We start from the raw sequence: 15,719 nt of genomic DNA, 5'->3' as shown, positions 1-15,719 counted from the left end.
GATGACAGTGCTCGAAGTCAAATAAATAATCTTTCATGTCCTTCTTACCTAACTACTGTTCTGGTTCCAGACTTTGGAAACCCAGATTCCAAATAGGTATATGGGTGTTCTCAGCCTCTCTGAATCTGGCCTTAAACCTGCAATAGCCTATTAAAAAAAACAGAAAAAAAGCAAGTACTGAGGCAGAGCCAGCTTTGTTCAGGCTGAGCTCTGAGAAGGGTACAGGCACTCAGTGTGATGGGGATGGGATGTGTTTTTGCTGTAGGTGGTCTGTTAGAGAAATTTCTGTGGAAATATGTAATTATTGCTGGAAGTACATTGAGCCCGGAATGTTATTTCTGGTGTAAATTCAAGGGAGGGAGATGGAACTGATGCCCCCTTGGTGGGGCATCAGTCTGCAGGTAGAAGCCCCAAGTTCATGGCCCTGTTTCTCCTGACTTGAGGCAGTAACCAGAGTGTCTCTTGTTCTCCTTAACTGCAGTACAAACATTTCTTGGTGCACCATGAAATCCCCGCTGAACAGCACAAAGTGAATCCAGGAGGCAGAGTCCTGCAGCTGGCTCCTTCCCTAAATCTATGTTTTCTCAAGGCTTTTTTCAATGTTTATTAGTTTAGCCTTGCAATTCCATGTTTACATAAATGACATGATTAAAAGCAAAACAGGAACCTGGACAGAATGTGGTTTCTGTTAGAATCATTCCCAGTTCCTTGCTAACTTAACCCTTTTGAAAACCAGAGACACTTAGGGAGGTGCCTACGTGTTTAATGCACAGGGAGCCTGTGTTCCAGCCCTTCAGGGAGGTGGTTGGAGTTATTCCCCAAGATATTTATTTATTGGCTTCATTCCTACAGTAGCCAGGCGATGACAACAAATTTTGAATAACATCAGCCTTTTGCTGCACCCTGGGAGGCAAGAGAAGGACTTGCCTCAGCTTAATTTAAATCATAACCTGCTAAATTGGGGAAAACCTGCAGAAAAATTCATCAGCTGCATATCTGAAGAGGGAACACAGGAATTAGCTTGTGTGGGGCATAGAGATTTTTCTAATATCAACTAGTGTTGGCATGGGTAGAGCTTTGATGAATACTAGCCCGTGTTCTTATCATAGATGAAAAAAGGAAATATAAATCAGAGGCTCATAAATATAGAATTCCCCTGTCCTTTGAAGAACTTTGTTCCATACAGTTTGCATGAGAATGCTTTCATTGATTCAAAAAAAAAGAGTTTGTTTTTGGCTGGGTTGTTAGTAACGTGTAAGGCACAACATTTTAAGTAGGCGTCCTTTATCTAAAGCAGCTAAAAAGGGACATGAGATCTGTGAGGGGTTAATTCCTATGTTCTAAATGAAAATGGAATTAGAAAATGAATTCCTCTCTAACATCTCTACTCAGTGTGCAGATCAAAGCCATCATAGGAGTAAATTTATGTCTGATAGTGTGGACGGTTTCAATGCACACTGGTGAAATATCATGCTGATTGCTGATTGAAAACAGTTGTTAATTCTCTACTTCACTAAATTCAGAGTGGAAAAACTTTCCTTAATAAAGAACAGATTGAAGAGAACCAAGACCTTACTGTGTGGAAATTAATGGCAGATGCATATACTGGTAGTTAAAATGTTTCATTAGATGTTAATGTCTTGCTGTGTTTTTAATTGTTCAGAAATTAGCCTCTAGAATATTAAAACCATCTGTTTGTTATCATGATGAAACAGAATACTTAAATAGTTATTAATTTTGTAGGCTTTTTTTTTCCTTGTCTGCAAAACTTTGATCTGTTGAGATTTCAATGAATGCTGGATGCAAAAGTGAAAAACAATTTTAAAATACCTTGGTGCCCCAAATCTCAGCATTTGCTGCCTGCCACCCATATTTTGCATGCCTGCTTTATTTCACAAATTATTATACACCAAGGAGAAGTTGACGTTTTTTAGTGCATGGAAGGAGCGTGCTGATGCTTGCTGAGCCTGTATAATGGTTGATTTAAACTGTAATATGGTACTTTCTCACATGCTGATACCTAGTTTTTAAGTCTTGTGGGTCATTTTAAAGCCCAAATATTTCAAAGCATGGAAGGGATTTTGTGTTGATCTATCAGCACAGGACTTTGTCTTCCTCCATTTCCAATTATTTACAGATTTTTTTGTCTGTTTGTTTTGGGTTTTTGGTTTGTTTTTTTTTTTTTAAGACTGAGTTTTGGGGAAGTTGGGGTTTGACAATTATTTGGGTTATCATTTCTGATGGGTTTTTTAATCATCTAAATGAACAATAATAGGCTCCTGCAGGCCCTGACTCAGGTGAATATTCCTTTTTATGGGAGCATACATTGAATCTATTTCTGGCACAACAGCAAAGATAAGCTTACTTTTTTCCTCAGCTGAGGTGAATTTAACTAAGTGCTGAAGTGCTGTCTGCTGGGGAGGCTGTAACATGTGTGTACACACAGCTCTCCAGTGTGAAGAGCACGATTTATAATACATTTTGTAATGCTTGTTATACGTGACTTAAGTGTGAAAATTTATTCAGCAAGTCTAAACATTACTTAGAGAGCCATTAACATATCTTTCCAAGTGATTTTTGACCTTTTTCTGAATAAGCACTTTACAAATTATTAAATGCCAGGATGAGGATTAATTCAAGTAACTGTAATTTGATAGTAGTCCTCTATTATAGATTTTTTGCACTTATCTTGAAACAATAATAAAGCTCCACTTATCTAATATATGACTACATTTTCAAGATGGGTAAGTTTAATATAATTTTAAAGCGTAGAAAAGAGAAGTTAAATTAGGGGGTTTTATCAGTATAAGGTACAGAAGCAGTCCATCAAGTATTTATGGTGGCCACCCAGTTCTCTAAATGGCTTCTGCATCCCTCGAGGTTGGTGGCAATCCTGTAGTTGTCCCCTGGAGTTCTGGTGGCCATCGGGTCTTACCCTGATGCCACCTCTCTGCTGAGGCTGCCAGCACAGGGATGGGCAACACGGGCTGGCAGAATGGTTTTCTGGAAATGAAGATGGTTTTGGATGTGGGCTGAGGGAACCAGCTCATCAGCTCTATCAAGCATTAAATCAGCTTTGGTCACTGTTGACAGGGAACGAACTACAAGATTGATCGGGAGATTTCTTTTTTTTTTTTTTTGACATTTGCAAATAGGAGGATTCGTTATTTCAACCGGCAAAAGTAGTCCAAGGTGAAAGCACAGTGCTGCAATATATTTGACATTATTGTTTAGGATGAGAGAGGAAGAGAGGTATGCAAAAAGGACAAAAAGGAAAATGAAAATCCAAAACGCTGGGATAGCTGTGTTCAGAGCTCCCCTCAAAATGCTGGGATGCTGACTCTGCCCAGAGCTTCCCTCTGACAGAGGGAGTGCACCTCCAGTGTTCCCCAGTGGCACCTTGCCATCTATCAGAACTAATCCAGGTTCAAACAACTTTAACAATAGTTCCTCCTTTGCTTTTCTCCCGAGTTATTTGTGATGACTAAACTCATCTCCACATCAATGACAGCTGCTAATGAATTCAGATGCTTCATTCCCTTCCCTTCTGTGCTGCTTCAAACAGATTTTCTTTGCCAGATACTTCAGCTTCCCTTTCCTGCTAACAAATTGGTACTGAGGTATATTGTTGTGACTTCTGCTTCTCTCATTCAAGCAGGAGGAAAATACAATATGTATAGATGTGAGTTATATGTCAAAATGCTTTTACTCCCTCTCCCCCCTCCTTCCTTCACATTATTAAATTATAGAGAAATGCTATCATAATAGCCTCTTGGCCAAGTCACTGACAGCAGAGTTATGGCTCCCTTGATAAATTGCAAAACATTATTAAGTTTTGCTCTTTGGGCTGAGAGTATTGGCATAAAAGGACATCAACCCCAGTCAGATTGGTCTTGATTGCTGCTTAATTGCTGCTTGTTTGTGTTAGCGATCATGTGGTTTGATTGATCTTGCCCTGCTTTTGTCATTATTGTTACAACTTCCTAGTTTTCTCCTTGTACAGAGACCACAGGATGACTTTTAAGTCTTGAATAATTTATCTAGCTGGGCAGTTAAACGGCTTAAAATAGTATGATAGTTTTAAGCCAATAGCTCAACCTTCAAATCATTATTTATGCAACCAAATTATTAAATATTTATTCTGGGCTTATATTGAACAATGAAATAACAGGGCTCCTTTATGTTAGCAATAGTAAGCATGTCGAGGTCCATCCATGAATACTGATACTTCCTCATTCAAGACATTTATTTACTTCTGTAATGTTAGCTGGTGTCACATTAGTGGTCTGCACTGAGGAAGGAAGAGATGGTGGTCACCATGACTTAACTCAAGCCAGTGAGTACAGTCACTGCTCTTTCTCAGGCTGCTTCACCTCTTTAGATATTCCAAAAGGTCACCTGCCTTCTTGCATCTCCTTTGCACCTGAGGAACAACTATCCTGTGGGCTTGAAACAAGTGGAACTCTACAGCAGCTATGTTGGGGTCACGTTTCCCCTCACTAAAGCAGGCTCTTAGCTGGATTTGTGGACAGTTCTAGAGCTTCAGAGCTGTTAGAGTTTTTCAACCTGGCCTATTTTCTATTTGTTCCATCAGGTGATTGATCTGATTTTCTTAAGTGTTCTTTCACTAAATTGCACATTTCAAAGGCAAACAGAGGCCTTCCTTAGAAAGTTGGATATCAGACACTGGGCTCAGTGGGGTGATATTTCTGTTCTCTCCCCTTTCTGAAGATTCAGGTTAAAAGTGATGTTTGCCTACACTTTTCTACCTCACCTGGCCTTTCCTGTGTGACAGAAACAGGAACTCCTCACAGGTCCTGGGCTGAGGCTGGGACAGAGTCCCTGAGTTCCCTGTGCCTGTCACTACCAAAACCAGAGCTGACAGTGGACTAGCAAGCATCTGGAAACTCATCATTGCCACCTGCTTTGAAACAGGCACAGAATGTTGGTGTAAAGCTGCCAGCATGGTTTTCCATTCTCTACATGAACAAGCCTGAATGGAACCACAAAAAGCAGTCCCTGGTGGAAAATGGTACATCCAATGCATGTGCACTGCTCCTTGTTGGGTACTTCTGGGGAGAGGCGGGACAGGCACTGCAGCAAGGGTTCATGACTCTGCCCAAAACACTTCAAATCTGGTTTGGGAATGTGCAGAGCAGAAGCAAGGTGTAAGTGGTGTAAATGTCTGGATAACAGCCAGAAATTGTACATGAGGATGAGAATGTGAGATGGATGGATGGATGAATGGACGGATGGATTGGATGGATGGATGGATGGATGGATGGATGGATGGATGGATGGATGGATGGATGGATGGATGGATGGATGATTTGTGGATGGATGGATGGAGATGGATGGAGGGATGGATGGACGGATGGATGGATGATGGATGGGGGATGGATGATGGATGGATGGATGGATAGATGGATGGATGAAGGGACAGATGAAGGGATGGATGGATGGATGGATTGATCAGAATGTGCATGGAATATATCCATGCAGACTGGATGGATGGCACTGCTGTGGTACTGCACATCTGTGTTTCTGTGAGGTGCTTTTTAACCAGACAAAGAATAGTTTCCCTTACACAGGGCCTAGGAAGGGCCATGGAAATCCAGGCTGGGACACAAAGAAGCTCAGCAGCAGGGCTGGGTAAAGCCTGGGAGGGCAGGTGGTCCCACCCTGGCTGCAGCCCCTCAGGCTGTCCCTGAGCAGCCAGAGCCTGGCTCCCCATCCCACTCTGCTCCCAGCCTGGGCTGTGCAGGCTGCTTGCACAGATTGATTGGTACAATGGAGAGCTTTGCAAGGTGTAATTTTAAAGGCCGTGTTTCTCACTGTGCAACCATCAAAATGCAAAGGGTCAGGAGAAGCCTATATTTTTTTGCAATTCAGCTTTTGAAGTGTGCTGAAATACGCTTCATTTGCTGCAATTGCCAACAGCTTGCTGTTTCATACCACTCTTAACAGGAGCTGGGGAACAGAGTGAGTCTGTTACACTTTCTGTGGTGTATAATGTATGTATGATTCTGGGGTGTGATGAGTTTATGCCAAATTTATCTTTGATTTCTGTATAAACAGCACAGAAAAAATGATGGGCTGCATTCTCTGTGAAACTTAGATAAAACAGAGCTACAGACCTCCTTCAGAGTACCTTCTGTGTGCTGTGGATCTAAGGTTGCCCAAGCATATAATGAAGGAGAAGAGGATCTGGAAATAAATGCCTGTTTCTTTCTCCCCCACCCCCGCCTGGTGAGGATGCTGTTTATTCTTAGCCTGTGCTGCTTCAGCTCCTGCTCCTGCCAGCAGAGCCCCATCCCTTGGTGTGTCTGCAATGACAATGCTAAATAGCCAAATTCTCCCCAGGAGCACAGGGGGGGAGCTCTGCTCCTTTGCTGGATCTCCCCCACTTAAGGTTGCAGGGGATGAGTTCCTCTACTCCAACTTCTTGAGCAAGTGCAGCAGCAGACTCTGGATCAGCTCAGATGCAGCAGGAAATGACCAGCAGTGCTGTAGAATAAGTGAGTTAAAGACACCCTTGTTCTGTATCATCGAGCTGATTAGAAAATTGGTTGTAGTTATTTGTTCAATTTAGATTTTGTTTTTTGTCAACAGGAAATTGCAAGAATGTACATATGTTTGTTCTTGTTTTTTCATAAAAAGAGTTTTGGAAGAGAAAAAAATATTTTTCTTCTAATTAAAGCTAAGAAGGAAACAAAAGATAAGATGTTGTCTTTGTTAGTTTACCTCGCTTTTACCATAAAAGTAAGATAAAAAAAACCCCTTCATTTCTGGTGGGGATGTCAGATCCCAGGATGATGGCATGGAGGCCTGGATCCTCAGAAGCTGGCAGTTTCTTGGAAGCATCTGCATTCGTTGTCATAAGATTGTATATCAAGAGGTAAACAGAGAGCCTCTCCTAATGTTTTATTGTATCTCAGGTAACAAGATTTTTCTTCCCTGAGGTGAAAAATGTCTTTGTATTAATAATGTTCAGAGTCCACACACGGTGTGAATTCTTTTTTTCATATTTACTGCCTAAACTCATGTGCTGTAAATATTCTTCCTCCTCATTATCTCACCTCCGATCTGCTTTCCTGGTGCTGCTCCCCTGTTTAGGCAGCCATGGCGTGCTGGCCTTGTTAGACATGCAGTGGAGAGGTCTTTCTCCAGACCCAAATCACCTTCAATGCTGTGGGTGACGTGGGAGTGCTGTATAAGGAGTATTTGTGTAACTTCTGTCAGTAGCAGGAGAGATATAAACAGAAGTTTTGAAATGACAGCTGTTAATCATGATTGAAATCAGAAGTAACAGCCCTTGATTCACCCTGTTGTTTTTTGGTTATTTCTTGACGTGAAATTCTCCTTTTATTTGTTTTCATACAGCCAGATTTGTTCTTGATCATTGATAAAATAAAATATGTTTTCTTTGCAATCTGACATTGAGTTCTGCATGAGATGTGCTGCTGCTCTTTTCTGGCTGGTTGAAGGCACCCAGGGCTGTGTTTGCTGGGCAGGGCAGGGCTGGCCTGGGGCTGTCGGTGCAGCCTGGCCTCTCTGGATGTCAGAGCCCTGCCTGGGGGTGGCCCAGCAGCCCTGGGCTGGGAGAACTGGGATCTCCCTGGCTGGGGTAACTGGGATCTCCCTGGCTGGGATAACTGGGATCTCCCTGGCTGGGGTAACTGGGATCTCCCTGGCTGGGATAACTGGGATCTCACTGGCTGGGATACTGGGATCTCTCTGGCTGGGATAACTGGGATCTCCCTGCCTTCAGCCAGGCTTCCATCTCCCAGGCTGCTGCTCCCTGGCCTTTGGAGCAGCTTGCACTCATCAGCAGCCCCTGATCTGCCTGTGTTTCTGCCTGGATCCGTGTGTGCCTCGCTGAGGAAAAGGCTGTGCCTGCCAGAAGTGACAAAAGTTCCTATTCTTGAGTCCTGTTCCATGCTGGGAAAAAGGCCAGAGGAGGCAGTGGAGATGTGTGTGTGCTGTGCCCTGCTCAGGACAAACTCCTGCCATGAGCCATGAGTGGGACTGGGCTGTGCCTGTCCAGGATTTTGGGGTTGGGAAGCATTCCTAATGGAACATGTTGGAGTCAGTTGAGCTGAGCTGGGGAATTCACTCACCCAGGCGTGAGCTGGGACTGCCTCACCCTTGCAAAAGCTGTTTAAATAAAGGATGACAGGCACAAGAGAAAGTGGAATTCTCCTCCCCACAGCAGGATTCTGCCATCTCTCAGGGAGCTGGTGTCCCCTTCCTTTAGGACTCTGCTAAAGGCTCAGCTTGCTGGCTGTGCTCTAAGAGAGAGAGGTGTTAGTATTCATAACTTTAAAGTATAATGTAGTGAAATAATCCTTTAATTCCATATAGCATAGAAGCTCAGGCACCTCGAAACTATACTATAGATTTACTGCTGACAAATGGTGTGGGGTTTTTAAATTAAAATATATTTGAAAATAAAAAAGCTCAGGAGAGCCACATTAGGGTGTTTTTGACATGATGTATAAGCTCTGTGAAAAAAGCTTTTGCCAAATTCTCAGTGGGTTTATTTATTTTGATTCTTGTTTATGTGCTACAATGGAATTATCTAAAGTGGCTTTGGGATCCAGCACAGCCAGCTGTGGTCCCAAGAGGATGATGCTCCCTGGAGTCTGGGGCTCAGCTGCCCTTCCATCCTCCCTTACACCTCTTAACATGATCGACTCTGTCCTTCCTTCTTTTCCTGGCTGAGAGAAAAGGCCACAGAGAGCCCTGCTGCCATGGATTACCCTCAGGAGTGGTTTATGGCTTCTGTCCCCTCCTCTCGTGTCGCAGAAGTGTCTGGCTGGAACAGCAGCTCTGGCACTGTTGCTCTGTGTCTGTCCTACTCCTAAACCTGAGAGTTTAGCTCTGCTTTACTCTAAAACACTGAGTGGCAGAAGGAGAACAGCAGAGCTGCTTTCCCTGGACACAGATGAATATTCAGTTTGCACTTTCACTTTCACAAAGTAGGGCTGAGTGTTTCCCTGCTGCAAAAATAGTTCTGTTAGATTCCAAGTCACCTGAAAATCTCTCCGTGGGCTGACAGAAGAGTTCCTGTTAGCACTTGCTGTGACAGCAGTTTTATGTTGATGTTTCTGCATCTATTTTGGTTTATTCATGATTTCTGGATGGTTTCTGTGTGACCTTCAGGCCTGAGCAAGTCTCTCTTTCTTCATCAAATGGTCCCTCTTGGTGTTCCATATCTTGTGCCTCTCCTCTCTGTGCTCTCAGTGTCTCTCTCCCTGCCTGGGTCTCTCATGCCAGTCTCCAGCTTTGCCTCCACTCCTCATCACTCTGCAGGGCAGCAGAGCTGTGACTGAAGTTTCGTGACAGTCCATGAGCAGCAAGTGCTCCAAACCACATTGTGGCTGAGGCCAAACTCCCCCAGCCCCTCTCACACCCCTCCTCAGCAGGGCAGAGGAGGGAAGAATGAGCTTGTGAGGTGAGGGCAAGGAAGTCACCCATTATTGTCGTTGTCAAAACAGTCTCCACTTGGGGAAAAAAATTCAATTTATTGTCGATGAAAATAGATTTGAGTAGTCAAAACAACAACAAAAATTGCAATGCCACCCTGTGCCCCCCAACTCAGCTTCCTTCCTCCATCCCTGGCTGTGGTGCAGTGGAATCCACCATCAGCCACTGGAGAAACTGCCCTGATAGAAAAATCCTCCCAACAGTCCAGTTTTGGAGAGCTGGGAACACCTATTCCCCTCACTGTTTTTGGCAGGGCTGGTGAAGAATCAGAAATAAAACCTTCTGCTGAGCCCCAGCCCAGCCCTCAGCCAGAAACCACCCTTCCAAATCTGCTTTTTGGCCTTTCCCTTTAATAGAAATATAGTTATGACTTCATGCAGTTCTGCTTGACTTCTGGTGTCCTCCAACAGACTCAAAGGCATTACAAACTAACAGGTTCTGTAGTACAGTAAAAGATTTCAAAAAATGCAATGCTAAAGATGACCAAAAACTGGAGAAGTTTTGGAGCTGTGGGTGTGCCCCAGGATTGAGTCCTGTGTTGTTCAGCCTGGGCAAGTGGTCTCGAGGTGCTTGTTTTGCATGTACCCCATCACTGTCTAGGGGAGTCCCTGAGACTGCACATATTCCTGTGAGTCAGAGACACTCTGAGTTTTTAGGGTGTTGGGGTTTCAGTCAAGAAAATGTCTGTATTTCCTCTTTGTGAGACCCTTTAGATGGGTCCCTTCATGGACAAATTCATTTCCACTGTGCACTGAAAGCACAGACTCAAACATACTTTTTGTAAAACCTTTTTCACTCCTTGCCTGGTGCAAATTAGAAGTTTAATGCTGTGTTAATGTGGGAAGTTCCTCAGTGAGACCTCTGTAGAATCACAGAATAACTTGAGTGGGAAGAGACCGCCAGGGATCACCCAGTCCAGCTCCCAGCCCTGCACAGACAGGCATAATGGGATTTTCATGCTGATGCTGCTGTTTGCATGGGGCACCCTGCTAGAAACAACAGAGGAGCAAGAGCTGTCAACATTGCACTTCAATTTTTTTCCAAGGAAAGTTGCATTTCCATGGGGGAACTGATTTTGGGGTTCCAGCATGGCCCAGGTGATGAAGCAGATGCACACAGTGTAACTAAAGATCCTCTCTGTTATCTGTGGGCCCTTTGAGCAGCACTGTGTGGTTTCAGCATCGTTTTTAGCAGTTGAATCTGTGCAAGAGATTGAGATGAAATGACCCATGGCCTGTCCACATTAAGTGTTCTCATGTGGGTTTGAGTGTAACTTTAGGTTCTTAAGAGAAGACAACGGGCACATTTCCATGCTTTACTTTTTAAATTTAACACAGATTGATGGGTTCTGGAATAAAATGTAAACCCTCAACAGTTTGGCACATGGAGAAACTCAACTTGGAAAAAAAGAAAGGAAAATAAGGAAAGCTTATAAATCTTAACTTGGCCTTATTTCTGAGTTTGCTGTCTAGTCCCTGCAGTTCACTTTTTTTTTTTTTTTCTACAGAGTTTTCAGGTTCAAATGTCTCCATCATGTTCTCTTACTCCTTGTAAATTGTGTCTAGAAAATTGACACCTGCTGGGTTTTTCTTCTCTTCTCTGTAAATAGCTGGAATTCGTGATGTAGAAGAATTATAAAACTGGGCTGTTATTATTAGTTAGCAAATAACTAATGTGTGAAGATTGTGTACAAACTAAATTTAGGTTCTAGAAATAAAATCTGAGACTGGAAAAAAATTCTTAACACCCCACTTTCAATAAGAGTTTTCCATCATTGGGCAGACGTTGACAAAAGACCAAGTCAGGGAAACTTGATCCATTTTCCTTTGGGTGGTTAAATGTTAAACTTGGGACCATAAAATTACAGGACACAGAGGTCCTAGATAAGATCAGTGAGTTATATATGAAGTGTAAGACTTCTTGAATTCGTTATCCTCCCCTCTGCCTCCAAGAGCTGCTCCCAAGATCTCTTAGATCTGACCGATAAACCGTTCCATTGGAAATAAAAATCATTTTACTGGAAATGTTCTGGCTGAGCTGTGGAATATTTAGTTTATTTATTGAATTGTAAGTGTCTGACAAATAGCTCTGGTGCTTCTGCTACATTTTCTTTGGGCTGAGAGTTTGCCTGTGCCATTTTTTGCTGTTGTGCTCGTGCATTGCAGCTCAGCTGTGCATTGGAACGTTTAGTTTCATGGACTTTATGTCCTTATTTTGATCTGACTGATAGAGAGCACCCAAAGCTTCCCTTTACTGGTGAGGGGAGTAAGGGATTAAGGAGAAGTGGCACACAAATACCAAACTTGCAGATGCAGTTTACTCTGGCTGTGGTAGAGAGAAAGTGATAACCTCTGGGTGAGGATGCTTTTTGTGCTCCTTCAGTGACCCTGGGAGTTAGGAGGAGTTGTTTGGTGTTTGTTGTATGGATATTGATAAGTGTACTAGATCTCTCATGAAATATTTCATTAGGTACCTCACCAAGTATTTTCTCTGCATTTAACTCTGCTTCCAGTGCATGATTTTAAGTCTAAATTTCTGAAAGAGACTTCTTGCCAGTATTAACCACCAGAGTTAGTTCAAACAAAGCATCAGCAAGGCTAAAAGAAAATTGTAATACATTCAAGCAAAATATAGGGAAGGATATTTTAAGACAAAGGTGTGCATTTTCAGCATTGCAGCGGATGTGGATCATCTCTTCCTCTTGCTCTCCAGGTGAACATGTGCTCGTGGACATGTGTAATGGGTGTCTGTGGTGAATGTTTCTCTCAGTACACTGCTGTGTAATGTGGTGACCTGAACAGTCCAAAGTGTAAGAGAAAGCAGATGTGTTCTCAATTGTAATGAAAATGTAGTTTAGGGCTTTTTGTAGGGTTTTTTTTGTTACAATGCCAGTAAAGTTCATTAAAGCTGGTTTGAAAAACAAAAGCAGTTTGATACCTATTAAGTAGATCCTGTTGTTTTATGAGCATTGAGGTTTGATTGTCGGAAATTGTTTAGAGTGCCAGGCAGTGTGGTTCAGGGCTAATCCAGCAAAAGAAAGGCTTCTCTGGAGTGGTGAACTCCTCTTCCCCTGGGGAGACTCCCATTGATCTCAGATCCTCAATGCTCTTGTGCTGTAATGAGGGAGGAACTGATGCTGTGAGTGCTGCACTGTGATGGAAACCAAAAGCTTCATCCATGGCAGAAATCCCTTGAGAAGTCTGAAAGTTTCCCAGAGGAAGGTCTCAAACTGTGATTTCCTTGGGACACAAGTGTTGCCTCCTCCTGCCTGCAGCAGCTGCAGCTCCCACGGGGGCCGTGGTGTCCAGGGCTGTCCGTGGTGTCCCTGGGGCCGTGCCCTGGCACAGGGACACGGTGCACTGGCACTGCCACCGAGCCATGCTGCTGCTGGGGCTGGGAGGGGATAAAGGACAGCGGGACAGGGGCACTCACCTGAACCAGGCTCAACTCTTGCTCTCTTTGTGTTTCCTCTCTGTGCAGCTCAAGCCAGGCCAGAACAGCTGCCGAGACAGCGACAGCGAGAGCGCCAGCGGCGAGTCCAAGGGCTTCCAGCGCAGCAGCTCCCGGGAGAGGCTCAGCGACGTAAGTGCAGCTCCTGCGGCTCAGCAGCTCGGGGATTGGGTTTCTGGGATGGCTCATTGCTAAAATCTCCTTCCCTTTGGGCGCTCAGGTGAGACAAGGGGGTCAGAACATTAACTTAGGGTAGGAAGAGATCCTGCATGCAGCCGGCGCTGAATAAAGATGCACACCTACTTTACAACTCCTAGGAGGTGTGGGGTTTTCCACAAATCACAGAGAGGAAAAAGACATTTAAAGTGTTTCTTGCCCCAGTTCAGTAAACTTCTTAAAGATTGATACAATGTCTTTGTGTGTGCAAACACTCGGCTGTTTGGAAACAGTTGAAGGCCATTTAATGAAGTTAAGATGTTCTGCATAGTTGAGAAGTGAGTAACATTTTTACCCCAAGTGCTGGAGGAAAAGAATGTATTTCTTTGGGCTACATACTGTCTTTATGAGAAGTATTTGAGTGTCTAGAGGGACTCAGTTATGTATAATGAATTGATATAACATGGCCAACAATAGCATAAGCTCTGCCTTTGTTGCTCTACCTAAAGTGCTGTGGAGGGGCCTGAGATGGCAGCCCTGTGGAGAGTGTTTTTCTCCATGGGAGAATGCTGGTCATTCACCAGTGACTCGCATGAGTTGTTCTGACAGAGCAATGACTACAGAAATCTTTCTGTTGCTGCAATTAGATTACTATTTATTATGTGTACCATCACAATCCTTGAGTGTTTTATTCATGGCTCTGTGTCCTCTGTGCCACATGCTTTACAACTCAGAATATAAAGAAAGCCCTGTCCCAACAGAGTGTCTAAATTGGGGATTTTGTAGGTCAGATCCTTTGCTGGTAAAAGCATGGATAGCTACATCAGTCAACCCAATTTGTACCAGCCAGCAATCTGGCCCTACTTTTAACTAACCCACATTTTGGAAATGGGGATTTTATCGATAGCATGTCTGTGTAGATTTGGATGACAGATACCAGATGGTGTCCTCTATAGGCCAATCCAATAAAACTGAACTGAGCAGGCATTAAAAGAAATACCTTTGTAAAGGATACATTTCGTTGTGCAAATTTAAGCCTGAAGGCACACAGCTAGCAATTTTTGCTGAATTGTGCATATCACTGGAACAGATGCCTGATTTTTTTTTTCTTCTGTGAAAGTGTGAAATCTGTAGCACTCTCTCTCCACATCCCTTTGTCACATTATTTTAGAGGTCCATTTCTTTCCCAGAGCCAGCCTTTATGGGTTACATTCAGCTAAACACTTCAGAGCTTGCCCTTCATAGCTGTCAGCTGAGGTCATTCTCAGGGCTGTGAGATCTCTTTGGAAGAGGAGAGTGAAACCAGAGAAGGTAGTAAGGAAATGCTCTGTACAGGTAGCAGTGGAAGGCAGCTGGATGTCAGCCTGTCGCCATCATCATCCTGGCTTGTCTGAGCCCTGTGGCAGCTGGGAAACCACTGCAACCAACTTCACAATTACACAGCACCTTCAGCAAAAAATTTCACAGCTCCTTACAAACGTGGATTTAATTTAGCTTTGTCGTTCCCTTGCAATGTACTGTGTGGAGAGCTCTGAGGTTTATTGGGCTTCTCAGCAGCTCACAGCATTGCACTGCCAGACCTGGCAGTGAGAGCAGAGTCCTGGGTCCCCTTCCACCCATCAAATCCAGTTTTTCTCTGATGTTTTTGCAATACTTTTCCTTTGTCTCGGTGCTGTGGCAAATTAAAAGGAAGTAGAGAGCAAATACAACTTCCCTAGTGCACCCAAGAGAGGACAGAGGGATTCACAGGTTGCTCAAAAGAAACGTTATGTAAATATATGTGGAGATGTATATTTTAAAGTGTTATACATAATTTATGTTTTGCTTAATAAGGAAAGTTCCTTTGCTTTGATAATTCATTGCAATACAAGCGTGTCTCTCTGGTCTGGCATTACCAGTTCAGCTGAGATTTAAAAAACACGCACGAGACAGCTCTCACTGTGCCTGGTCTGTGGTGGCCCTTGCCAGGCTCCTTCAGTTCAGAGCAGTACTTCCCACGGCCCCCTCCCAAAGTCAGCTCAGAGCTGTCCCTCCCATTGCCCCAAACTCTGTTCAGAGCTGTCCATCCCACTGCCCTCCCCCAAAATCAGCGCAGAGCTGTCCATCCCACTGCCCTCCCCCAAAATCAGCGCAGAGCTGTCCATCCCATTATCCCCCTCCCAAAGTCAGTTCAGAGCTGTCCATCCTATTGTTCCTCTCCCAAAGTCAGTTCACAGCTCTCCATCCCATTGCTCCAAAGTCAGTTCACAGCTGTCCATCCCATCATTCTCCTCCCAAAGTCAGTTCACAGCTGTCCATCCCATCATTCCCCTCCCAAAGTCAGTTCACAGCTGTCCATCCCATTGCTCCAAAGTCAGTTCACAGCTGTCATCCCATTGCTCCAAAGTCAGTTCACAGCTGTCCATCCCATCATTCCCCTCCCAAAGTCAGTTCACAGCTGTCCATCCCATTGCTCCAAAGTCAGTTCAGAGCTGTCCATCCCATTCCCCCCTCTCCTAAAGCCAGTTCAGAGCTGTCCATCCCATTGTTCCCCTCTCCCAAAGTCAGACACCCTGTGTGCTGAAATGACAGGACCTTCCCAATGTTTATTTTGAATAATAGTTTTTGAAGAACTCAGATGTCTA

General features: G+C 43.9%; 1 protein-coding gene across 2 annotated transcripts in view; it reads left to right on the top strand.

Annotated features, from left to right (window-relative positions):
* Positions 1 to 15,719, top strand: part of AUTS2 (activator of transcription and developmental regulator AUTS2) — a 768,072-nt gene that overhangs the window by 332,622 nt on the left and 419,731 nt on the right. For both annotated transcript variants that reach the window (XM_041425047.1, XM_041425045.1), the window contains exon 3: positions 12,970 to 13,071. In XM_041425047.1, the coding sequence (XP_041280981.1) occupies positions 12,970 to 13,071 (102 nt within the window). The remainder of the gene's footprint in view (positions 1 to 12,969; positions 13,072 to 15,719) is intronic.

Source organism: Onychostruthus taczanowskii, unplaced genomic scaffold (assembly GCF_017590055.1).
Source record: "Onychostruthus taczanowskii isolate IOZ18803 unplaced genomic scaffold, ASM1759005v1 scaffold86, whole genome shotgun sequence".
NCBI lineage: Eukaryota > Metazoa > Chordata > Aves > Passeriformes > Passeridae > Onychostruthus > Onychostruthus taczanowskii.
The sequence above is the reverse complement of the archived record's forward strand: the minus strand, read 5'-3'. Positions and strand labels throughout refer to the sequence as shown.